At 40.0% G+C, this 25971-nt stretch overlaps 1 protein-coding gene across 1 annotated transcript in view; it reads right to left on the bottom strand.

The window, feature by feature from the left end:
• Nucleotides 1-450: 450 nt before the first annotated feature.
• The window catches only part of LOC149791889 (N-chimaerin-like), a 99827-nt gene continuing 74306 nt past the window's right edge, over nucleotides 451-25971 (bottom strand). Inside the window, exons 13-14 of the mRNA XM_089970395.1 lie at nucleotides 4771-4882; nucleotides 451-3875 (exon numbers count right to left, since the gene is read on the bottom strand). Of these exons, the coding sequence (XP_089826521.1) occupies nucleotides 3692-3875; nucleotides 4771-4882 (296 nt within the window). The 3' untranslated portion in view covers nucleotides 451-3691. The remainder of the gene's footprint in view (nucleotides 3876-4770; nucleotides 4883-25971) is intronic.

Genomic DNA, 25971 nt, shown 5'->3' with positions numbered 1-25971 from the left:
CCATTATAAGGTCAGATTAACAAGCAGAGATCATACAGTATTTATTTTAGTTTTTCGTCTGAAAAATGACAATTTAAAAGTAATCATACTGCCTCAAAAAATTATCTTTGAGGAACACTAAACTAGCTTAACACAAAAATTTTCATGTAGTCAGCAAACATTTATCCTGAAAAATACTGACAATAATCTTATATGCCAGAAAAGACCTGCCCTATAAAACTTTTCCTAATGAAAATATTTAAGAGAAAATGCAGAAATCCTTTATCCATTAGTAAAATAAATTTCTTATGACTTTGAAAGAAACATTTCAGAATAGATGGACATTATAAAATAAAATACAAGCTAACAAGGAAGCAATTAATATAGTTAGACACCATATGACTACTATTCAACTATATTAATTGCTTCCTTTAAGCTTGTATTTTATTTTATAATGTCCATCTATTCTGAAATGTTTCTTTCAAAGTCATAAGAAATTTATTTTACTAATGGATAAAGGATTTCTGCATTTTCTCTTAAATATTTTCTCATGTCTTTACTGACTTCAAATAATTCTTGTTTTAGTACTAGTATGTTTTACCAAAGTCAATTCAATCCTCAATGATGAATTATCTACACCTCAGTTATCATTACAAACTTCCAGATACAAATTACTGATAACTGTGGACCTTTAAAAATGCAAACTGGCACAAAATTGGGTCAAGAAAAAAGATATCAGGTCGAATAATTACTAAAGCAAGGGGTACTTCACATTTTTTCGAATATTGCAAACATTCATTAATACATCATACCTTGTGACAGTCGCTCTGGTTTACACTAGATAGTACCTCTTGGATGGCACTGTTTAAAAAGGTTGATATACTTTAACATTGATTTTGTCCTTTTCTATGTCATTTACAAAATGATCTTCCAATGAATACTGGAAAAAGGAGTCGTATCAAGTGAATAATTGCTGTTTAAAGGTATGTGTAATCAAATTCTCAAAAATGACACCTATAGCTGAAATAGTTGATACCAAATGCCTACATGACCTATATAGCTTGTACTTTAGTGGATATCAATGACTTCAAAGCACAAATCTGTAGACAAAAAGCACATACCACAAAATAATCAGTAACTAGGTAATTAAATGAATCAACCTCAGAGTATTTTGGTCACCAAGGGCAATTTGGATGTTCACTGAAGCCAAAAAAGACTATGTCTTGCCTAAAAAAATGTGAAAACTATATCTTCCCCGAATCTATTATCATTATGGGGTTTAGCACCATTCTAGACCATATGACCACTTGAAGCACCACCCCGAATCTGACACAAAGTGCAAGACTCATGTGGGTCAAACACTGCTCACACCACTAAAATCAGCCTAATAGCCAAATTCAAGAATTATGGGTAAGTATGATGCTTTCTGTACAAATTGTGTTCAGATTCTGCTCATGGCATATAGCATGAATACAGTTGTCTCAAAGTTTCTTTAGTTTTATTTCTCTGTCCATATCTGATGGCATTCAAAATCATTTGGTCACTTTATTAAGAGGTTATCTGAGAAAAAGATGTAAAACTGTATCCATTTCTAGTAACAATGGCTATATTTTATATCAATCAAATTTGGTCAAATCCAGTTGAGACTTTTTTAGAAATTATAAACTAATTGTAACTTTTTAGTAACAGCAATCATATTTATTGGCAGATTGGCATCTTCTGCATTAATTTAAAAGCTCTTTATGCCAGATATTTTTTTTCCTGAAAATTCTATAAAATTCTGTCAGTTACTTTTGTGATGAAGTCATTTAAAGAATGTTCTGTTGTTTATTAATGGTGGCCTTATTTGATGGAACAAAGACATACCATTTTTATAAAACTGTATATGCCCTGTGACAATGTTTTTTGTCAAATTTGGTCACATTCTGGTGAGCGGTTTCTGTAAAGAAGTTTTAAAGGTTTATTTTCTTCTAGTTTTAGAAATGGTAGACATATTTCTGGAGGTCCATTGTAATTGTATGCCAGGATGCTTTTCATCAAATTTGGCCTCCTTCTGTTGAGGGGTTCTTAAAAGGTTGTCAAAAGAAGTTAACCAAGGTGTCCATATTGGACTGCTGATCAGTATCATCTGTGTAAAAATGAAAGCCCCCTATGCCATCATTCTTTACATCAAATTTGGTCAAATTATGCCAAGTACTTTATGAGAAGAAGTTGTTCCAAGTTTTTTCCACTCTGAATAATGCTGATTCAGCATATTAATTTGTTCAAATCTGAAAGTCCTTCTCGGCAGACAGTTTTGTCATGTTTAGTCAAATTCTGCAGAGCAGTTTCAGACAAGTCTTTTGAAGTTTCTTTTTTTCTATTTTAGTAATGGTGGCATTATTTGATAGATCAGCATCATTTGTAAAAAAAAAAGTTGAAGGCAGCTGTTACTAAAATGGAAAACCCTTTAAAAGACTTCAATAACTTCACAACAGAACTTGACTAAATGTGACAGATAGCATGCTGGCTTACAGGAAAACCTGAAATACCTACATGCAAGGATGCTTTATTTTCAAGCTGTTCAAATTCTGTTGAGCAATTTTTGAGAAGTTGTATAATGGATTTCAAAGTTTTAGTAATGATGGCCATAAATAATAATGGATCAGCAACTACAGAACAAATCTGAAAGATCTTCATGTTAGAACACTCCCTCTTTATGACATAACACTCCCTCTTTATGACAGAACATTCCTTCATTATGACTGATATCTCCCTCTTTATGACATAACATTCCATCTTTATGAAAGAACACTCGCTCTTCATGACATAACACTTCCTCCTAACGAAAGAACACTTCCTCTTAATGATTGCATACTCCCTACAAAATCATATGTAAATTGTTCAAGCATTTCTGAAGACCTTGTACACAGTAACTGTAACTGGAAAATGTATGATGGACAAGAGATAAATGAAAATACTACTGATAAATGAAAATACTTTTAAGATCACATGGCCTTTTACAACTAATGTAAATTACCTTTATTAATCAAATAAAAACTATTCCTTTTATAATACCTTCAACAACTTTGCAATCATGAACTCTTTTGAAAAGAGAATACATGTACAAGTGAATGTCAATGAGAGTTAAATTAATTTTATGAAATTTTCTTTTTCATGAAAAGAAATATCAAAACAATGCCAAGTATCATGTTTTGTGGTGCTGAATAATAAAGTGATTTGTACCAAAAAACATTTTTTTTAAAAGTTATTTCAAACAAATTAACAAGAGTTTTGCAAAAGCTAGCATTTTACTTGTGACCCTAGCTTTGTCATAACCCCTACTGTATCTGATATTCCAAGTCTTAACACCTAGCTTTAACCATAATACTGACAATGCCATTATTCATTGCTATCAAAATAATCCCAATGTTTACATAGGTTAGACAAAATAGCCACTAATAATGTCCATCCTTCTTTCTATCCCTGAAATGAATAAAATTCCAATTTTTACAAGACACTATGTATGACAGCCTAACTATATGTACTAGTTACATATATAAACCATTGGACTGAATTCATTCTCTGGGATGTAGAATATGTATTGTTCAGTTCATTGTCTAGTGCAAATTCATACATTTTTTACCACAATTTCTACATATCATGGTTTATTATGGTTTTCTTAGTGAGAATGAATCCTAAACTGAATAAGTTTGAAAATAACATACATACATCATTTCAGAAATATCTCTTTATACTGTGTGAGCATCATTTCAATGGCTTTCTGTTCCAGTGCAGCATACAGTAATCCTTTCATTGGATCACCCAGTGATTCAGGGCTCCGCATCAGTGTTGGTGCAAATACTATAGCCAGGTTTGGTGCCCCCATCATATTCTTTGATTTCTTTTCTGTCACCCTGAAAAGATGAGTAAAAGTATCAGGGTCACACTCATAACCTAGACCGTCAGGGAAATCATTATAATTTCATAACTAATGGGCCACAGAAGGCTATCAAAGATCTAATATTAATCCTGTGGACCAGTCCAACCCTAAATGTTTTGTTTCATTTTGCAACTGCATCCTGTTTGCTTTCATTTTTCAATTGCATCTTGTTTGCGTCATTCATTTTGCAACTGCATATTGTTTTCATTTAGCAATTGCATCATGTCTGCATTCATTCTGCAATTGCATCCTGTTTACATTCATTTTGCATTATGTTTTTGTTTCAGCAGTAAAATGACCTATTTCAGGTCTGTACCTTCAATATACCAGGACCCACTTCATTCTGCAGTATAACGAGCTCCAAAGTAAGTGGGTGTATATGATTACTTTACTATGTGTGCCAAGAGGCATTTTATACTGGATGTATATAATTACCTGACTAGGTGTGCCAAGAGGTATTTTATACTGGATGTATATGATTACCTGACTAGGTGTGCCAAGAGGTATTTTATACTGGATGTATATGATTAGATGACTAGGTGTGCCAAGAGGTATTTTATACTGGATGTATATGATTACCTGACTAGGTGTGCCAAGATGTATTTCCTATTGGGTGGATATGATTAACTGACTAGGTGTGCCAAAGAGGTATCTTATATTGGGTGGATATGATTAGATGACTATGTGTGCCAAGAGGTATTTTATACTGGATGTATATGATTACCTGACTAGGCGTGACAAGAGGCATTTTATACTAGATGTATATGATTACCTGACTAGGTGTGCAAAGAGGTATTTTATATTGGGTGGATATGATTACCTGACTAGGTGTGCCAAAGAGGTATCTTATATTGGGTGGATATGATTACCTGACTAGGTGTGCCAAGAGATATTTTAACGTTTGAGCATGGGCTGTGGGAAGGGCAGCTACTCCATCCTTAAGTGCTTTTGCTTTCTCTTCTTCTGATAGGCCTGGCTGCTCTATAAATAGGAATACAACTATACTTAGCAAAATCAAAATATAAAAAGAACTGATTTAATTTTTTGAAGAACACAATATGCTTGTATTGCAAACCAAACCAGAATGTAATCGATGACTACAAAGCTTGCCTCTACAAAGCTTTTGTAAACATTAATTACGCACACACAGAAAATGTGTCGGCCAAAAATCCATTTCTCACTGCACTTTTCCCCCATGTTAAAAAAAAAAAATCATATTAAATATATGTAATTTAAAAAAAAAAAAAATGCTTATACTAATTTTAAAACCAGTGCAATAAGAAACACATATTTTTGGGGTCTTATCATAAATTCAAACAAAAGTGATCATTATTTTTTTCTTTACAGTTTTCGAACTAACCTTTTGATCAGCGCCATGTAGCCAGTAATGTGATGACATGCCTTTTTATTAACACACACACACAGAGAAAGCAAGATATGACCGATGGGCAAACAGAGGGCAAAACTCCTGTGAATGTCATGGAGTGCTGGAAATTAAACTGATATGATGTCTCATCAATATAAACTGGCATACAATTTGGCTTCAATTCCACAATCTTTGGCAAAGTTGTGCAGAAACTCAAGTCAAGCGAGGCAGACATAAGGGGGCATAACCCCTGTATGCTGCAAAATGCTGCTAACTGAACTCATTCATGGTCTCATTAATATTAATCACATGTTTTATTGAAGTCCAAAAAGTGTTGACAAAGTTATGCTGTAGACACCAATTCAGAAAGACAACAATAAGGGAGCTTAAATCCTTTAAATCTTGTCCACGTAAAGTTTCAGGCTAAACTTGGCTGAAACATATTTTTGGGAGTAAAATGTTTCTTGTTAATAGTGGCCAAATAAAAATACATTAGGAGAAATCCACTAACAAATCCATCACTCCAAAGCCAGATTTGGCATAAAGAAAAAGCCTGCTTACCAAGGTGTGTTGGACAAAAGTGTCTCAGAAGTTGAACAAAAGTTGTCTCCCTTCGACTGGCACCAAATGATTGTATTCTCATGAGGGCTTGCTTAATATGAGTTGGGAATGCTGGCTCCAAAGCTCCAGGGTCTCGGTAGCACAAATACATTCACCATTGTTTAAACAAGTAATATCAGGCTGAATTTGTCTGGGAATCTCCAGTGCAGACTTTAATATATCACTGATGCATGACCATACCACCTGAGAAAATCCCCAACCTGGAGGCAGAATTGCATGAAATTGATTCCCCTTTTATGTAATTTTCTAGAAGCTTATTTTCCCTTTCACCTTAAACATGTATCGCTTTCTGGATGCCATTTTTAAAAATTCTATAATCAATAGTCTGATCATGCAGGTGCTTCGCATGAACAAATAGGTGCAGTTTAAAGCATCTGATGTGCTGCTGTAAAGATAGTCTGGTTCCCTGACCAATTTCACTACTTCTAATATGAAACCCAGATAAAATCAAACAGGGATGAACAAATTTTCTGGATTCTTCGGCAATGATCATTTTTCTGTAGTTTTTGTCTGTATGCCGTAAGTCTGTATTTTATGGGTAAATTTTGTAAGACTTACGGCAAAATCGTAAGAGTTGGCAGGTCTGGCACTATGGGTACACTGAGGCTTATGAGTGCCAGTGCACTGATGTCGGGACAGCATATGGGATGCTGATCAACGTAAGCTGGCCCATAATTCAACATAATAGGCAGGATCAGCTTTGTTACTGACCTCATGCTGTCTTATTCAAATGGCAAAATGGCTGAGTGCAACAGTAATGGTACAGAGCCATTGTATACTCCATAACTTTATCAAATTCATTACGATGATAGTGGGTTATAGGATATGTACTCAACAAAACCTGTCCCAGTTGCACAGTGCAATGGCATCTAAGGTTCTTACTGATGTGGGCTTCGCCATTCCCTATGCTGCTATGTGTATATGATGCTCTTCAAATTTGCCACTTGACCCAACAGCAACAACAGTTGAACACTAGTTGGTTTTTGAGTATTAGCAGCATGTCTAATTTTTTTTGAATGTTCTAAGACCAAGATGCTGACAGGAGGAGGAGGAGGAGGAGGAGGAGAGTGAAACTGGTGACAACATGCAAAGGACTTCTTGATTCATGGTCAGAAGGCAGAGGCTTCTCTTCTCAGTGAGATCTAACAAAAACAATGGGCTTCTGTGCATACTTCATGATGTCTAGATGAATGTGACAAAGCTGATACCTAGCAGCAGAGGGGGCGAATCGGACATTTTGTCCAATCGTCATTTGGTTTAATTGATACTTTTCTGCACTCAGCGGATCCAGCGTCGTCAGCGCCTGGTAAAAAAAAACGACGTTGTCGTCGGGGGGGGGGGGGGGGGGGGGGGAGGGGGCAAATCGAACGTCATTTAGTTTAATATACGTTCTGCACGCAGCGATCCAGCGTCGTCAGCGTCCGCTAAAAAAGCGCGACGACCGTGTCGATGTCATCGCCCCCTCTGCTGCTAAGAGGTTACAATGAGAGTCTTTATGATCTTACAAACAGAGTGATCACTAACTCCTCCTCTTGTAGATCAATCAGTTTATTTGACTGATCGGTAAGTCTGAAATTAATTCTTGTTAAAAACCGATTATGGCATCGCATATAGACCGGATTAATCGGACTCTCAACGATTAAGAATCTGGGAGGGGCTGTTGGTGAAAATGAATAAAGGATATACCCCTGTTGAGCCTGATTTGATTGCTTGGTATCTACCTGGTAACTCCCTTCGATAACATCACACACTAGATTGATTGCTATCACCGATGCAATATTTACGTTGTATGGAGCAATATGCCTACCACCCTCTCCATTATCGTGTCTGAGGACAATTGATGGGCCGAGAAAATCATTAAGAGATTTTCTTAGTTCTGGCGCGTTGTATCCTGGAAACTTGAAATCGGGTAAATCGGCTTCTGTGATATTATACTCGGTTAGGAATTTTTGTTTATTATTATCGCTGTTAGCAGATACTGTTTTAACGATTCGTTCATTGATATATTCCATGTCTTATATAAGTTGATTTAACACCTCAACGTGTTTTCGTGTTTTTGTTTTCCGTAGCTGTTCTAGTTGTGATTGGTAATTACGATTAATCTCGATAAAAGCACTAATGATATCATTTAAATTAACTGTGACCGTGGCGGACGATTCAGGAGTTTCCTTATACGGAAAATACCATTGCATGGTATTCCTGTTTTGAAATATAAACCTGCTGGGTACTAACGTGTTTTTTATAATAGACAAATCATCTCGATAACTGGGATTAATTTCATGATACGATTGCGCATTCGTGTGCAAGTCCGCGGGGGGTCCATGAGGTGGATTCTTAGGCCATCCTAGTATGGTTCTTATTGAACTGTTATAAAGATCAACCATATACCCCGGTGTGCTTATTTCAATCGTCGACGATAACGTCGGTTCATGAACCGTAATATCTATTTTTGATTCTTTTCCTGTGATTGATTTTATCCTGCGTTGAAATTCTTTATTGATTTGTTCTATTTGGTATGACCCAGTTGGTATTGTAACCTCCTTCCAGTCTGGGGTCTCATCGGGTTTATTTGTCCATGCAAAAACCAGCGAGTTATTAGGTTGTTGTCCGTTAAATGCTTCCGCTCGGATATTAGGCCAACCGTGATATACTCGCAATTTTGCCAGCGCTATTTCCTTTACTGGAACCGATGATGGGAAGTTCACACTGAATTCGGGTTTCGTTGACGTTATTGATATCATACTTGTTTGTACCGGAGTGGTGTTCTCCGCGATCCGTTGAAGTAATTGAAACCCTTCGGGGTTCAGCGACATTATTATTATTCGCTGTTTTTAGTGTTCAATTTCAACACCGAATATTAACAACCTGCTTGTTTTCAGGAGAATGTTTTAAGCCCATTGAAGTGGTTTCAGCGACGTGGTTTCCGGTTTCCAGTTGAAAATCCTCGATTTTTGACATCGCGGAGTCATACAACTGGACCATCGTGGAGAATTCAACATCGGATATAAACGAGTTATCAATTGACAACGAGATCAACTCGGATAATTTCGAGTACGCGTTGGATACCATTTGATGTTTTACTGTATACTCGTTGAGTTTTTTTTGAGAACACGATGATATCTTTCTAGTGATTGCGTTGGCAACTCCAGCAATTGTTGTCGCCGCGGAGATAGCGATTGGAACAGCGATCGGGGCCATCATGGTCACCGTGGATAAAATGACACCGGTACCAGCTACTATACCTGACACCGAGTACACGGCCGCGTCGATGGCGGTTATTTTTCGACGGTATTTTTTTATTTTTACACGGTATTGTTCGGAAAGCGTTTTCAACTTCGCGGAGAATTCTTTTACTGTATCGAATCGATATTGATGTGACGTCGGTAATGCCTCTGATTCAATTACCCTGGTGGTCATTTTATTTTAAAAGAGCTAGTGTTTTCAATTACTTACTTAAGTTGTCCCACGAATTCCACATAAAAAGTGATGTTTGTCCTGGTTAAATTTCTATCAACGGCTCTAATTGTAAACGGTTCAGTTACATCCTTGTCAATGATTGTTGATATTGTATTGTTAAACCCGGACGAACTCGACGATGATATATTAAACTGCATCATTGAAATCAGTGTCAATCGATAAATGCCCTTGACAGTTGCGGTAATATTTATTATATTATGCGTAGGAGTCCAAATGAATGGTCCATTCCAAATTGTGTATACGCTATTGCCGGCGCCCCCCTCATGAGGTGTTTTCATTCTTTCAAGTTGCTCTGTCATTTTCGGTAGTTTGTCTTTAATCTCTGTAATATCAGTTCTGACTGTTTTTATTTCCCGTTCATGCACGTCTATATTAGTCCTGATCGCTGTAATATTATTGTCGACTGCTTTATTTTCCGTTCATGCCCGTCTATATTAGTCCTGATCGCTGTAATATCAGTTTTGACTGCTTTTATTTCCCGTTCATTCGCGTCTATACTAGTCCTGATTGCTGTAATATCAGTTTTGACTGCTTTTATTTCCAGTTCATTCGCGTCTATACTAGTCTTGATCGATGCAACACTAACGCCGATTGTTTCTATTCTCCGTTCATGCACGTCTACATTATTTATGATCGATGCAACACTAACGCCGATTGTTTCTATTCTCCGTCTATGTGCGTCTACATTATTTATGATCGATGCAGCACTAACGCCGATTGTTTCTATTTTCCGTCCATGCGCGTCTACATTATTTTTGTTCTCTGTAATATCAGTTTTGACTGCTTCTATTTCCCGTCCATGCGCGTCTATGCTAGTCCTGATCGCTGCAACATCAGTTTTGATTGTTTTTATTTCCTGTCCATACGCAGTGATATCATTTATAGTTGTTGTAATTTCATCCAGCTTGGTATTTTTTTTACCAAAGAATTTATCAAAGTTGTCATCGATCCTGTTAACATTTTTTCGTAACGTGTAAAATTGGCCCGACAGCGTTGTAAACTCCAAAATAGTACTTTTTATCCCTGCAAGATTTGGTTCGGTCACCGTCGGGGTCCCAAAAAAACTAGCGGTAGTGAGTTGTATATCGGCGACAGACTTTTCCACCTCGGCGAATTTATTCACCTGCGTGTCAAGTTCGGCCACCAATCTATCTAACCTTATAAAACCGTCTTGGATTAATGTTACCCTATCCGTTATCGTCGATAGATGTTCACCCGGTTTGAGTCGTCCGTCGCTGGTATACAACGCGATAGTGTTCTCGGCGGCATCACGCTGTCGTGTTAAAACGTCGTCGAGTGACACATTACTGGATTTTAATTTACCCTGGCGGTCTTGAAATACAACTATTTCGCCCGGGTCAACACTGGTTAGATTTAACGTATCAGCGATCTCATCCTCGATTAGTTTTTTTATGTCATTGGTGGCGAGCGTTTTTGTGGATTTTTTCAGCGCCGAAACCGGTCGTCCCCAGATATAAATCATTGTTATTGTAAAAAAACACAGTGTTTTTAATTAGCCCGCTGGGCCTCTACGACCCCACTAGTGTATTCGTTTACAACCACATGAGGTGGTTTCCGCGATGATGAAATCGCCGCGAGTACGTTTAATACCTCACGGCCACATATTGGTGGGTCACTTAATTGCTGTGTTGGCAGCGTGGAATAAAAAACCGGGGCTGAACACGCCCGGATATACCGCATGAACTCGTTCGGCGGGGCTAACCCGTATGAATCAAAATAGACAATCGCACGCGGATCAATCACGTATGCAACCCAATGAGTTCCCGCTCCGGAGGATTTATTGAGGTTAATTATACCGGTTTCAATATTCCTTGGTTTTGTTGGTAATTGATCTCTCATAAAAACACCTCTGAAGTTTTTTATCGCTAACGCGTCGGCGGCATCTATTAAATCAAAATTGGATAACGGAACCATAGACTCTTGCGTTAATAAACGGTTCCCGGTAGTCTTAGACCCTTCCCCGAGTACCATGAATACGGGGTTCCCGGTAGTCTTAGACCCTTTCCGGCTACGGATCGTCCTCGTTTCTTTTTTTTATAGCCTCTCCCGGTTGCCTTCTTCAATGCCATCCCCGCCGCGGTACCAACGACTCCTAACGCCGCCGCCTTCGCCACTGCTGGTGCGGCCACGGCAATCAACGCTGGAATCGCAGTTAACAGCGGAAATATCCCACCGGTCTTTTCCATGTTTTTGATTGCTGCGGCTGAGAAAGTTATTTTAACACCCTTTTTATTCTTTATTGCATCATTGAAATGTTTTATTTGACGTGTCGTCAATGATATTTTATGCTTGCCACCAGTCATCTGTGACGGCTTTAACGTTATTGTGGTTCCACATTGTTTAGCCGACTTTGATCGTAATTTCTTGACTTGACCATCGGTCAACTCTACACTGACAACACTATACGACATTTTATTGTAAACGCGTTTGTGTTTTCAATTACATATTTTCCACTGGCGCATCAACGATTCTCATTCGTCCACCAACACCTTCCAACAGCATTGATTTATCGCTGAGAATGACAGCAACCGCTCTATAATTAACACCACCCGGGGCTATACGAGCTCGGAAGTGTATATCAACGACGGATTGTCTCGTTAAATCAAGATGTTCCAACGAAAAGTAATAAATCGGATACAGGTTTTTAAAATCAAGTTGTGATATTTGCAACCCGGTGTCAACGTTTTGATCACGACCCATATATGACAGCAATCGATGGTACACACGTGCAATATGGTTGTCACCGTAATTAAGCTGTATATCCTCGGATGGTTCCTGTTGTCCGTTTATTCTCAGCGAAACATCCCTGACTCCTAATTGATCAAATATCATATGGCTGCGTTCTTGATTACCTAATCGATCCCTATTCTGTAGCGCTATAAATATATGACGCGGGGCTGAAACGCCTTGTTTTGATGCCAAGTGCCATGTAAATGTATCAGCGACATTATCCTCTTTAGCATCAGTTGTTACCGCTAGCCAACTCAATAATGATTTCCCCCCTGTTCCATAAATGATAACAATCGTGCTTCCGTGGTAACTGATGCAGTCAACACCGGCATCCACAATGCTATTTTAGTTAAAACGACTTTACCGTTAGTGACGCCAGCAGCACGCCATATTGCATTGTTATCATCGCCCCTTCGCGTTAGCGCGATTGTATGCTTGGCCCCATAGATAACGTTTCTGACATTTCTACAAAATCCGAATATGTGATGGAGTGGAATCGCGCATGAAAACTGTCGGCGTTGTCCTTGCAATGTTGCTACTCGTGTTGCAAATCCTAGATTAAAATTATTGTTAGTACTTTTTATAACAGTGAAATCAGCGCCTGGTCTTGCCCTGCGGTCTGGATTGGCTGCTTCAGCCTGTGGGTCAACTGCGTTATCTCTTCCGGTCAGCACGTTAATGTACTGAATATGATCAGCGTTATTAGTGGTATCCTTTGCGAACATCATAGATGGGCCCGCCGATCTTGTATAATCATCGGAGTATCTTGCTAACCCAATTATCGTCGTTGCAACATCAACCTCGCGTTCTATTGATTCAATTTCTCGCCCGTCAATAAGATATCTGGCGCTCTCAAATAACGCCATGATACCGTTGTTGACAAAACCAACTCGAACACGATCGTCATTTGCGTATGGTGCATTATCGGCAGCATTTGTTACAAGTTCCCCTTCGATTTCGATAAACGCTTCACACGGCAAAAAGTATTTACTGGTATCTTGGACTTGAAGTTCAATTCGCGATCGTAGGTCGGCTTGTGGTGGTTGATAGGAATAAAATTGATAATCACGGACAGAATCATCCTTGCGCATTGGGGCATCCATATCAAACGCGGGCTCAGCGGTTCGCGCAAACATTTTATTATTATCATGTTGATGTTTTTAATTGCGAGACTCTTTGAATGAAAATCTACGATTTTCAACGTCGTCTTCGTTTCGGTTTAAGACCACTTCCCGCTATCGCGTTCATGAGCGCGTTGGTTGTTGCATCAGTGGACGGCTCCGCCATCAACGACGACGGGGTCGCCGCCAATGACGGAGTCATCGGAGTCGCCAGCGACTCGGTGGATGGCTTCGCCATCAATGACGCTAGTTTTTTTTCCACCGCGTTATTTATTACTTTACTGACATTTGCAGGCATCACTGTTGTAGAACGCAGCGGCGTTTGTTTTTTTCTTCTCACCAACGACATTAGTTTGTCCTTTGCTGCAGAAAACGCCTTTCCGGCAACATCTCCAATAGCGCCGATTCCCTTATCACGAATAACATCAATGGCTTTCATAGATAATTGTTTAGCTAACGGCGCCACTTTTGGAGCCATTCTTGTAAATAACCCCGCAATGGTGCTACCGAGACCATCTCCGTACCACGCGCGGTATACAGGCAATCGTGAGTTTACCACGTAGACGCTGACTGGTTTATCATGGTTGTAGTGTATGATCATCTTTATTATAAAAACACCAGTGTTTTCCAATTAGTGATTGATCACCAGTGATTGATCAATCGCTGTGATAACCGTCCACGAGTTCGTCTATGAGCGTTCGATATACATTAATGTCCATGATACCGCCTGCAAATAACCGCCTGCAAATATCAGCGGCCTCATTGATTATTTCCGTAGAGTTATTTCCGGCTCGTTTTCCTCCGATTAGTACTTCCAGCCGTGATATATCACCGAGAACACTACCTGGACAAGTAACACTAGCGTTTTCAACCACACCGCTGTATCCTTTCCCTCTTTTTGGTTTCCTACTTTTAACATTCTCGAGGAATGCTTTGTAATCGGTATCACCACGTGGCATTGTATCTTTATATCTACTTGCTAAATACACGATTTTTGCCCAACTATCCGTCGACCTTATATACTTTTTGTAATCTTTTTTGATATACATCTCTCGTAAACTCTTAGCAAAATTTATAGCAGTAAAATTAACTAATTCTTCATCGCTGTCGAAGGCTCTAATTGTATCTATTGCGGACTTTGTAAGTACATTACGGGGTATATTCTCCCCTTTCTTTTTTTCTTTCTGTATTTCTTCTTCTGGTTCTCTTGCAGTAGCGTCTAGTTCTTCTTCCGGTATTTCTTCTTTTGGTTTTCTTGCAGTAGCACCTAGTTCTTCTTCATCGGCCATTGTAACATAAGGTTCTTGTGGGTCGGTTATAGCGAGTGGTGGTGGCCCCCCCCCCCCTCCGTTGGTGTGTTGTAGCGACTGCTATTTCCGCAGGAAGTGTTTCTAAAGACCTTTTTGTTTGTTCTGTCTCTGCTGCTATCTTTTCAAGTACGCCAAGCAGTGGCGCCTTTTTCTTTCTTTCTTCGTCGGGGATATCCCCGTATATCGCTGTTTTCACGTCTTTGGTTGCACTCGTTATCGGAGCAAAGAGCTGTTCACTTCCAACAGTAAAATCAGTTTGTAGTTGCTGCCGCGTTTGAAGTTGTTTTCGGACCCTGTCTCGTAACGGTATGAACTTTTTAAGCGCTGCTAGCCGCTCTCTGGCTAGCCGAGTAGTAAGTGATTCGCCTACCATTATTACAAATAAAAATTTTCTAATTTCCCGCCGAGTGTGGCAGGAATATACCCGAATGCCATGAAACGCAATCGTCTTACTATTTCAGTAGTATGACCTATCGGGGGGGGGGGGGGAAAAAAATATGTATACATTCAATGTGCCACTTCCGTTCCGCTACCATTAAATTGGGGGCTCCACGGAGTTTTCGTCTATAATCTTTCTAATGTTTTTAATCTTACTAAAAATCTCCCGCCGTCGTTCATAGGCACGTCCAAGTTTTTTTCGTACTGTTTCAACGGCAGTGAATAGCCCAATGAATGCATTTACGTCATTGAGGTACAGGTTTTCATTAATCGTATGTTGTAATCGTTTTATAAAAGCGTACTCGCGGGGGGTAAAACGCCCCCGTTTCGATTGTTCGTTAATAATTTCATAATCGGATAATATTCTTTCGCTGTTGAGACTATCAGATAATTCAATTCCTTGATTTTTTAATTTTGAAATCTCGGTTAATATATTATTGATGTCTTCGATATTCATATTCTTATAAACATCTTATTTCTAATATAAAAAAAAAAATATTTTTACAAAATGATCTCTAGGCACATAAAGGTGCTGTTAACATCTTTACTGCCTAGAGAATTATAACCCATTTGGCAATCTCGCTGGCGCCCTATGACGTCAGAGAGACCCAGAGGCTACTTAATTAACTTAATTAAGGACAACACATCTTGGAACCCCTTGGGTGCCTTCGCATCCATCTGAGCCCAAGGGAACCCGAAACATGTATCTCCGGGAGGGAGGCCTAGGGTGACAAACGTCATCGTAGACAGCCCAGAAGACATGCTTGGGGGGACATCACTACATGTACTTAATTAACTTAATTAATGATGGGACGGCACAAGACGGCACAGACATAAAACGGCGGGGCGGAACTCTACGGTCAATTCAACCAATCAAAAGCAACCCAATTAAATTAACCCGGTTGCATGATTGTGAACAAAAGACAACCACACGCCCGGGTCAAGAGCGTGGGTTAGTTTTGATTAGTTGAATTGGCTTTCGAAAGCCACAGGCTTATAACGAGTCGGCTTATATATAAGGTGACTAGTACAACCGCGTCAGTCACAAGGTGTGTTATTGTATTTCGTTAAATTACTTAAAAAACGCTATCAATAGCGCTTAAACAACATTAAATACTTCGATGAAACATAAAACAGAATATTACAGTTGTTTGTAAAAACAATTTATTCCATCAGTTTTCTTCCGGTATTTCTTCCGGAACAGACAATTTATTAATTGTAATAGACTGTAGCGTTCACACTGTCGGTAACTTCGTCACTTGGTGATATACCATCACGAGTTATTCCCCTTGATGTTACATATGAAAATCGAATTCTGTGCCCGGTCTTTTTTGAGATCGCTGTTTTAGTTATATCCTCTGCAACATCTCGAACTGATTTACTACAAATATCGAAGTACCTACCAGCCGCATTCATAGAGCGAAATATTTTTTCTTCGTGCGTTATTGTATCAAATGACTTTACGGGTTTTCCCTTTCTCATCCCTCCTGGTTTTCCAAATTTGGAATTTTGACTCGCTGTAACAGCTCTTAGATTACACATTCTGTTATTTTGAGGACATCCATCAATGTGATCAATAACGAGACCGTCGTTGATCAGTCCGTTAAACGCTTCATATACCACCCTGTGAATAAGATAGTTTTTTCCCCCAGCACCAAATCGCAAGTATCCGCGATTATTTACAGTGCCAACCGGCTTCTTCAGTCTACGGTTTCGAACAACGCCGTCGCGAGATGCCTCGTAATTAACAAGCACAGGGTGAGGTAGAAATTCTTGGTTCATTTGTATAATAATACTACTTGTCTAATTCATTATTTGGTTTAATTATAAACCTTTCAATGTAGTCTTGAGGGGTTTTGATGATTTTGTCCTTGACGGAGTCAGCAGTGGGGTCAACGGTGGAGTTTTTTATTCGTTTATCGTAATAACGTTTTAACTCTCTGTATCGCTTTCCGCCACAATTGATACACAACTGCGATTTTCCTCTTACACCAACATGGCAAACCAAGCACGGGAGAGGGCCAAGAGAACCATTACGAACGCTTTGTAAATGATACCCGCAGAATTCACCTCTACATGATTTATTGCACGGGGTTGTCGACCCAATCATCAACCATTTGCATTTATTCATTATACTATATTCTTTCATTTAAATACTTGTTTTAATTATATGGAGGAGGAGTTCTAGAAATTAGCAGCAATTAAGCCCTGGAAAAATATTAAGTTTAATCTCGATAGAGCCCTCAAGGGCACACCAAAAGCGTTAATAAACGATAGAACCCTGTTAAATAAAATACGTGATTGTATCAATGAATTCAAGCGTGATGGTGCATCCCATAGTTGGTCAACATTTCGAATTGATGGCGTTGCTGATGCTACCATGAACGACAAGCGCGCATCAACGATAATATCACACCTTGACGGTAAAAAGTATTTTTTCAGAGTAAAATTCATTGTCCGGGTGGAATCAGGTAATTGGATCATACGTGATAAATTTGAACCAGTTCTCAGCGACAAGAAAACAGTCATTGTTAGCCGCGACTCCAAGCCGGGGCTGTTAACCGGAATTGACAGACCATACTATGAACGAGCGTATCCTGAAACAGCAGTTGTTTATGGAATATACCCGTTAAATAAGAAACCTGATATCGGAAAACTAGCGCCGATGAAACAGTCAACGGGGATAAATTGTGTAGCAGAACGAGTAATAGAGCATTTTACAAATGCGTGTCGAGGAAACAAATTGACTGATCTACGGCGTAGCAAAATAAACCAATGGGAACTAACCGTAAAGGAGCGAGGAGCAACCATCAGCGACATAGCGAGATTAGAAACGTCGTTGAGATTTCCAATAACCGTTACAACGATAACCGGTGAAGTATTATACGAATCAAAGTACAAATCAAAGGGAGCCCCAATCAAAATTATTGATCATAACGAACACGCGTGGACGTCCGCGATCACAGTATTTCCACGGGATAGAACAGTAAAGTATATCCCGGGGGAATTCCTGGGAGAACAATTCTCCAAGGACGGTTTTCTCGCGGAGAGGAAACTATTTGATGCTATTGCTTGTTTGTGTAAAAACGACCCTGTATCAGTGTGGTTACTTCGCAGCGCTGAAAACGATGCGGATACCTTTGATCAGTTTGTAAGACCAAACGGTGAATTATATCGCACTGAAGCGTTTCACAACAAGATGAAAAAAACCGCCATGGAATTTGAAGAGCATGATGAACAACTGCTAACAAATTGTTTTACAATTCCATCGGTTGCGGCTCATGTTGCAGCAAGGAAAAATGCGTGGAGACCAACGCGCAAGGAATTTCTACCGGATGTACAATCCAGTTGTTTGGAATACTATCACGGTGGACTATGGAACACTAGATACAACCGCGACGCTATGATTTCCGTTGATATTGTTGCCTGTTATCCAGCGAGTTTTCTCGGGTATGGATCCGCCGCTGAGTACTTTAAACGATTTGGACACCCCAGACATGAAATGACTCGTGTTGCTATTAATGGACCACTGCCTGATTTTGATTTAACCGGATTCGCTCGCATAGTATCATTTAAATTCGCGGCAGGACTTCATCGCTGTTGCTATATTTGGATCGGTAGACACATGACTGAAAAGAAGTGGTTGCCAATAGCGCTGCTACGGTATATGATTGATTGTAAAATGCTAGTTTCGTTGATTGTCAGTGACGCGATTATATCATACCGGGCGCAGACTGAAGTCTGGTTACCAGAACCGGAGCGTCTAGATAGCATAATTGACGAGTCCAGAAAACACATTGATGCCGACGAGGAATATATCGTCGAATGGTCCAAAAAGATATTCAACCAACGAAACCGCGAGGCAAAAGATCTCGGTAGAAGAATAATTGGTAAGTTCACACAAGGTGGAAAAAACTGCGACTACAAACGATATTGCTCACGGCTGATTATAGATGACGCAGAATATGATTTCGTAATCAAGGACGCAGTGGCGAAAAATAGATACGTGAACTGCAAAACAGCTTTCTTGTCCAATGGAACAAGGTTAGGTACAGTTGTTACTTACAGCGATGGAGACAGCCCACCATACCCGCATTTGACGGCGTCTATGCTGGGTTACGCCGCTATCAATTTATTCTCGATGATAAATAGATTTCCCGACACCGCAGTTAGAGTTGCGATTGATTCATTTTATATAGACGTAAAGTATAAGGGAAACACAGCCGAGTTTACTAGTCCTGACGAGAGTTGGGGTACATGGAGAATTAAAAATGAAATACGACGCGATTATTCCCCGTCAGCAGATGTCACCGTTGAAAATAATTACCTACGCGGTGATAATCTATCAGAATGGTCTAATGCACCACCGTGTTCTGATCCAATTTGTAGATACAAAACAGTTTATTTAAGCGGCTGTGGCGGGTCAGGAAAGACGACTCGGGCAATTGAATTATTTCGAACGCGGGCAAGTATAATCGTGCTTACACCGACCCATAGACTAGCGCGAGAGATAAAACAACGAAATGTTGACGCCGTTACTTATCACAGCTTTTTTCGATACAGCGGCGGTGAGTGGACTCCTGATCGAATGGGTGAAAAATTTATTCCTGAGGTTATCATCTGGGATGAGATATGTACTGTTTCGTTAGATGTTTTACAAATGTTTCTTGAGTGGTTGCTGCGCGCGAATACAGCGGTGATAATGTGCGGTGATCATGGTCAACCACCACCATTTGTCGGCGAGGGTCCACATGATTGGTTAAAGGGTTTTGTGGACTATTATGAAGAAACCGATACTGATTACCGAGCACTTGATGAACAACTGCGCGAGGTTAAGAAATTAATCAGATTACAGCCGGATAGAGTTCAATGTGAAATAGTCCGCGAGGTGATTCCGGAAACGCCGTTAAATGAATTCTGGGAAACATGGAGACCAAACGATTTGATTGTAGCGAGTAGAAAGATAGTCAGAGACACACTTCAGCAAAAGTTGTTTACGTTGCATAAGGAAAAGTTTCCAACGCGCCCAGTGCCGTTATGTTATAGACCCGCGGATACACGGCGGCAAAACACTGAAGTTGAAATTCCAGGCCCGACAGCGTCAGGGACAAAAAAACAAGTTCTCGTGCTGAATGATATCGTGCTCGTTGATATCAGCGTCGTCGAGGACGCGCTACGTGCTGATAAATCCCCGTGGACGCTAGGATACGCAACGACAATACATTCCTCGCAGGGACTAACCATCACGGACACAATTGTTTGGATAGTTGATAATCGCATCGAATGGTCAAATCTAGTCTATCTTGCAGTGTCCCGAGTACGGAGGATAAATCAGCTTCGAAGAATTGTTATTGACGAAGCCGGCGACAAAGTCACCGACAAAGTCACCAACGACATCATCGATGCAAGCGTCATTGATAGAAAACTCTCGGGTTACCGCCAACAGGATAAAAAAAAACAGCGGCGTTTTGATATTGATGCCGAATTAATAATCTCGCTACGACAACAACAGAATAATCACTGCGCGAGTTGTAATTGTATAATGCGGTGGCGTTATTCGGATAAAGACGCTCGCCAATTTACCGTGGACAGGATCGATAACAGTCTCGGTCATGTCAAAAACAATGTGAGGTTGACCTGTCTTGAGTGCAATAGACCCAACGGCGCTAGTTAAGACCACGCGGGGGTAATTGAGTATCGTCAGGTATCACTTGTAGTTGCTCGCGTGTAAACCCCCGCTGTGGGGCAGTTAAATCCAGTCTATAGATCGGTGGTCTATCAGTTGATCGTGTTATCGTTGATATGTTATGTGTGGTAACACTCCAAATAGGATCAGTAGCTCTTTTTCTGCCGCCTTCAAGCTCTCCTGGTTCATATAGATATCTCACGGTGACATCGCCGAGAATCGGCTTGGAAACGCTATTTATTTTTGATCTTCCGGGTATATACTTTTTTTTAATCGCGTCGCTGGGCTTCATGTTGATTGCTCGGGTAATCTCGTTATTTAACGCTGCAATTACGCCTGGCAACCTTTTGACCCATTCACGAGATCGTTTTTCTTGGATGAATTCTTTTGCGTACTGATATCCAAATAACCGTTCAGCAAGAGTCCGATTGAATCGTTCAACAATTGCCTGATCACGATGTAGCGCAGTATGACCTCGTCGTATCGCGACGCTATGATGTTTCAACGCTGATAAAACAGCGCCGCGAAATTCACTACCAGGATCAACTTGTAATAGATTTGGCCAGCGCAGAGGACCTCTTCGATAAATCCGCTCAAACGCATTGGCTACTTCAGTTGCTGACTTTGTTTTTAACGGTTCCGCTTGTTTGTATCGACTCGCAACATCAACTACGGTTAGCGCGTATTTGTAACCGTTGTCATGCGGCAAAAATAGTATATCAGCCTGATGAACTTCATTGGGTACGCTGACATCAAAGCGTGAGAAGTTGATTTGACGGGGCGGTGGTAGATAAATTTGCCATATAGCCTGTTTGGATAACCAATTAGCCGCAGTGGCCCTCGTTACTTTTGCAGCGCTTGCAAGCTTACCAATTGCGGCCTTCCCCTTCCAGTATCCTCTCGGAGAATAATAGATGGATTCCATGTTGTTATTAATTACCAGCGCCCATCATTAATTTACCTTTCATAGCCGATTTTACCAACCATGAGGCCAATTTTTCTTTGAAGGATTTATCAGGAATAGCATTTAACGCGTGAATTAATTTTACATCCGCGATATGATGCTGTTGCAGATCGCTACTTTTATAAGCAACATCATGAGCATGACACGCCTTATCGATAGCGTTTATTGGATACTCACCGGGTTTGGGCTGATTTTGATCATCGAGTCTGATATCTAATCGTGTTCCGGGGCCACAGTAGCTATATCCTGGGAGGTGCTTTTCTCCTGGATACTTTGCCCACGGTGTTCCGGGGAGTTTTGATAACTTGGCTGCAATATCACCTCCTCGCTTTTTTTTAAAACGTCCCCGGGTCTAATAGAAATAAATCTAAATTTCTTTATACCGCATTGTACACACTTACCAGTAAGTGCCGATCTGTTATTTCTTGTTGTAACGGTTGTCATATCATTTGTGCCAGTACGCACTCTACACTTCACACAATATAGATCCATAATTTATGTATAGAGATATGAATATAATTGATTTTTCGGCGACTAAAACAAGAGAACCAGTTAAGCATGTTGCAGCGTTACCAAACTCGATCCGGATGATTATCATCGGACCATCTGGATCGGGCAAGACGCAATTGTTACTTAATTTAATAATGAGATGGATGAAGTGGGATAAGTTGTATTTAATCGCCCCTAGCGTAGATGATCAACGATGCTACGAGGTTTTAAAAGATTTTAACGAGAATGCATCAGCGATCACTGAAAAAAATGTTATTGAGTTTATTACAGATATCAATGATGCACCAGGTATTGATGATATTGATGGCGACGTTAACAATTTAGTCGTGTACGATGATGTTATGTTAGACAATCAAAAAACCCAGCTAGGATATTTTCCAGAGGCAGGCATAAAAACACTGACGTGATATATGTCACTCAACGATACACTCAGATTCCAAAAGTAATCAGAGACAACTGTAATATTCTTGCTGTATTCAACGGCGTTGATACACACACGCTACGAAATATTTGGCAGACATGGTGCGGCGGTGACATGGACTTTAATGTTTTTCGAAACTTTTTTAGTCATGCTCAGTCGACCCCACATGGATTTGTAACGATAAATTTACATGATCCTCGGACACGATATCGTATCGGACTTGACCAAATATTCGCTTAAATTGTAAATAGCCTCTTAGCAGCAGAGGGGGCGATGACATCGACGCGGTCGTCGCGCTTTTTTACCGGACGCTGACGACGCTGGATCGCTGAGTGCAGAACGTATATTAAACTAAATGACGTTCGATTTGCCCCCCCCCCCCCCCCCGACGACGACGTCGTTTTTTTTTACCAGGCGCTGACGACGCTGGATCCGCTGAGTGCAGAAAAGTATCAATTAAACCAAATGACGATTGGACAAAATGTCCGATTCGCCCCCTCTGCTGCTTACCTCCTGAGCAATCTGAAAGGAAACTGGAAAAAAATTATCTAAAGGAGTGGCCCACCATGTTTGCAGAATGTCCTGCTTGGGATTTGATGAGTGAGTGTTCCCTCTGAGTGACAAAGCAAATGCAGTGACTCCATATCCTGTGTGTACTAGGGAATTAAACTGGGCACTATGTGCATTAATTAACCCGTAGATCATAGAAATTGCCTTATTGTATGAAGAAGGCAAACTGCATAAAAGCCCTTTAGTCTTTTGGCTTAAATGGTAAGACTGACTGTGGTAGTGACCTGTCGTGATCTGAGGTATATTGCAGAGTCTAGCTATTTTATCTTTCACAACACTGTGCAGTAATCTGTTGAGACAGGCTAGGGACATTTGATCCAAAGAACCTGTCTATATAGCTGAAACAAAGATCTTCCATCTTTTGGCTAAAAGGTAAGATCAACTATATTAGTGACCCGCTGTGATCTGAGATGTATGGTAGAGTCCTGTTTTGATAGAACAGTACCATTTAAGATTGCAAGACACTGTGCCATTATTTTCTGTTGATATGGGTTAGGGGATATATGATCCACAAAACAAGTGTTGTGTGAGATAATATCTCTGACAACTTGCTTTCATCTCTTTCTCGCTCTGATGTATTCTATGAGTTACAATGTGCAATCAACTGTGGGGGTGAGATATGGTAACTCCAAATGGTCAATAAGTAAAGTCTTCCTTTAGTGCCAAAGATTTGAGAACAAAGTGATGCAACATCTCCTGGGTACTGAGGCACTAAACTGGGCATCATTTGCACTGAGTGTCTTGTGGCATTATGCTGGTCATGCTGATCTGCAATAGCGTCTGTATTACATGGGTTCAGCAAACTAGACAATGATCGTCATTCTGGTGGCTGACAGTGGAAGATAGGCTAGGCTGTGTTACTGATTGCAATCAGAGCCATATGGCAGAGTCTAGCCATGGCAGAACAGGGCCATCTTAGTTGGCATGATGTATTAAAGTTCATTAAGTTTTACAGGATATTTGAACATTGTAGCCATTCCATACAGATGCAAAGTGAGACACAAACTGAGATGGTTTGTTTTAATATCAACCTTGTTTAATGGCAGGTGATAAAGGCATTTGGGTGTTACGCCCAAGTTGCATATGGCCTACTTTCAACAGTGAGGGAAGAGTCAGAGCTGTCACTGACCATGATAGCTTAGATGGTTTTGTTGTTGATGAGCCATGTGGAGTGTGATACCCATGGACAAGCCAGTCATTCATGTGGAGCGTGATACCCATGGACAAGCCAGTCATTCATGTGGAATGTGATACCCATGGACAAGCCAGTCATTCATGTGGAGTGTGATACCTATGGACAAGCCAGTCATTCATGTGGAGTGTGATACCCATGGACAAGCCAGTCATTCATGTGGAGTGTAATACCCATGGACAAGCCAGTCATTCATGTGGAGTGTTATACCCATGGACAAGCCAGTCATTCATGTGGAGTGTTATACCCATGGACAAGGCAGTCATTCATGTGGAGTGTGATACCCATGGACAAGCCAGTCATTCATGTGGAGTGTGATACCCATGGACAAGCCAGTCATTCATGTGGAGTGTGATACCCATGGACAAGCCAGTCATTCATGTGGAGTGTGATACCCATGGACAAGCCAGTCATTCATGTGGAGTGTGATACCCATGGACAAGCCAGTCATTCATGGCCAACAAGTCAACGTGCACAATGAGGACATTTTCATCTCTCAAAATGTACTTTTGCACCTTCTCCATCCAGTAACCCCAATACTACAGCCCAATGACTTTCCATCCATAATATAAAAGTCTGACATATTCATAGGCTGGCAACTGAAGCCAGCTATATGTGTAAAATGGTTGTCAGTCCTGTGTTTCCAATGTTTACAAAGCTTACACTTGGTATTGCTCATGGCCAAAATTTGTAAGACAAATTAAAGCAGACAATATAGCACGGCACATGTCCTGCTTTATGAACTCGGTGAATGTACAAAGATTCACACAATAACAATTACTTGTACAAGAGCTCATGCGGCTGCAAACACAGTTAGAGTACCGGATCATTGCTATTAATACTTACAAAGTGGACGCTAAAACATTAATTTTAATAGAAATTACCTGTAGGAAAGGCCAACTGACAACCTATTAGGTAAAATCAGTCAAGTGTCACATATATAACAACAATGTGGATGCTAAGAACAGATTAATATACAAAAGTTACCTGTGTGCATTTATCCATAGCAGATAAAACAATATTATAAAAGTTTTCTATATCACATACCAGACCTGCATATATTTAAATAAAGGTATAGCAATGTCAGGAAACACAGTAGCAACCCATGCATGCATTTATCAAGGGCACCAAGGTGTGTGAAGATGGCAAAGTGATGATAATAAATTCCAGAAAAATTGTTGTCCAAGAGAGAAAGAAAAGAGAAGTTGGAAATTTATAAACGGAGTATACTTTCATCTGAAGGGAACACTCCTTCAACATGCTTCAAGGTCAAACAAATTTGTATGTGGATTGCGAAAACACTCTGTAGTAGTACCTTAAATATTCTCTGATTTTGGCACCAATCCCTGTATCAAGTGGAGATCACTCTAACTACTGTCTAGGTGGGCAGATAACTTTTAGCTTTAAGCTAAAATGTTTAGCTCAGGAGGACTACTTGCAAGGCAGCAGTAGTTTTCCTAAGGAATTATGATTGGGTAATGTATCTGAAGAAGGAATGAAATTGCTGACAGATGGCTGGACCATCTGACTTGATCGATTTTGTTGATCATTATTGCTCTATTTATATCAATGAAGTTAAACTCTGTTTATCCATATCACCTTATTCATTTTCTCCAATGCTCTTTCACAGATGAAGTTTGACA

Source organism: Sinohyriopsis cumingii, chromosome 9 (assembly GCF_028554795.1).
Source record: "Sinohyriopsis cumingii isolate HCF-2022 chromosome 9, ASM2855479v2, whole genome shotgun sequence".
Taxonomy (NCBI): Eukaryota; Metazoa; Mollusca; class Bivalvia; order Unionida; family Unionidae; genus Sinohyriopsis; species Sinohyriopsis cumingii.
This window is presented reverse-complemented; position numbering and strand designations above follow the sequence as displayed.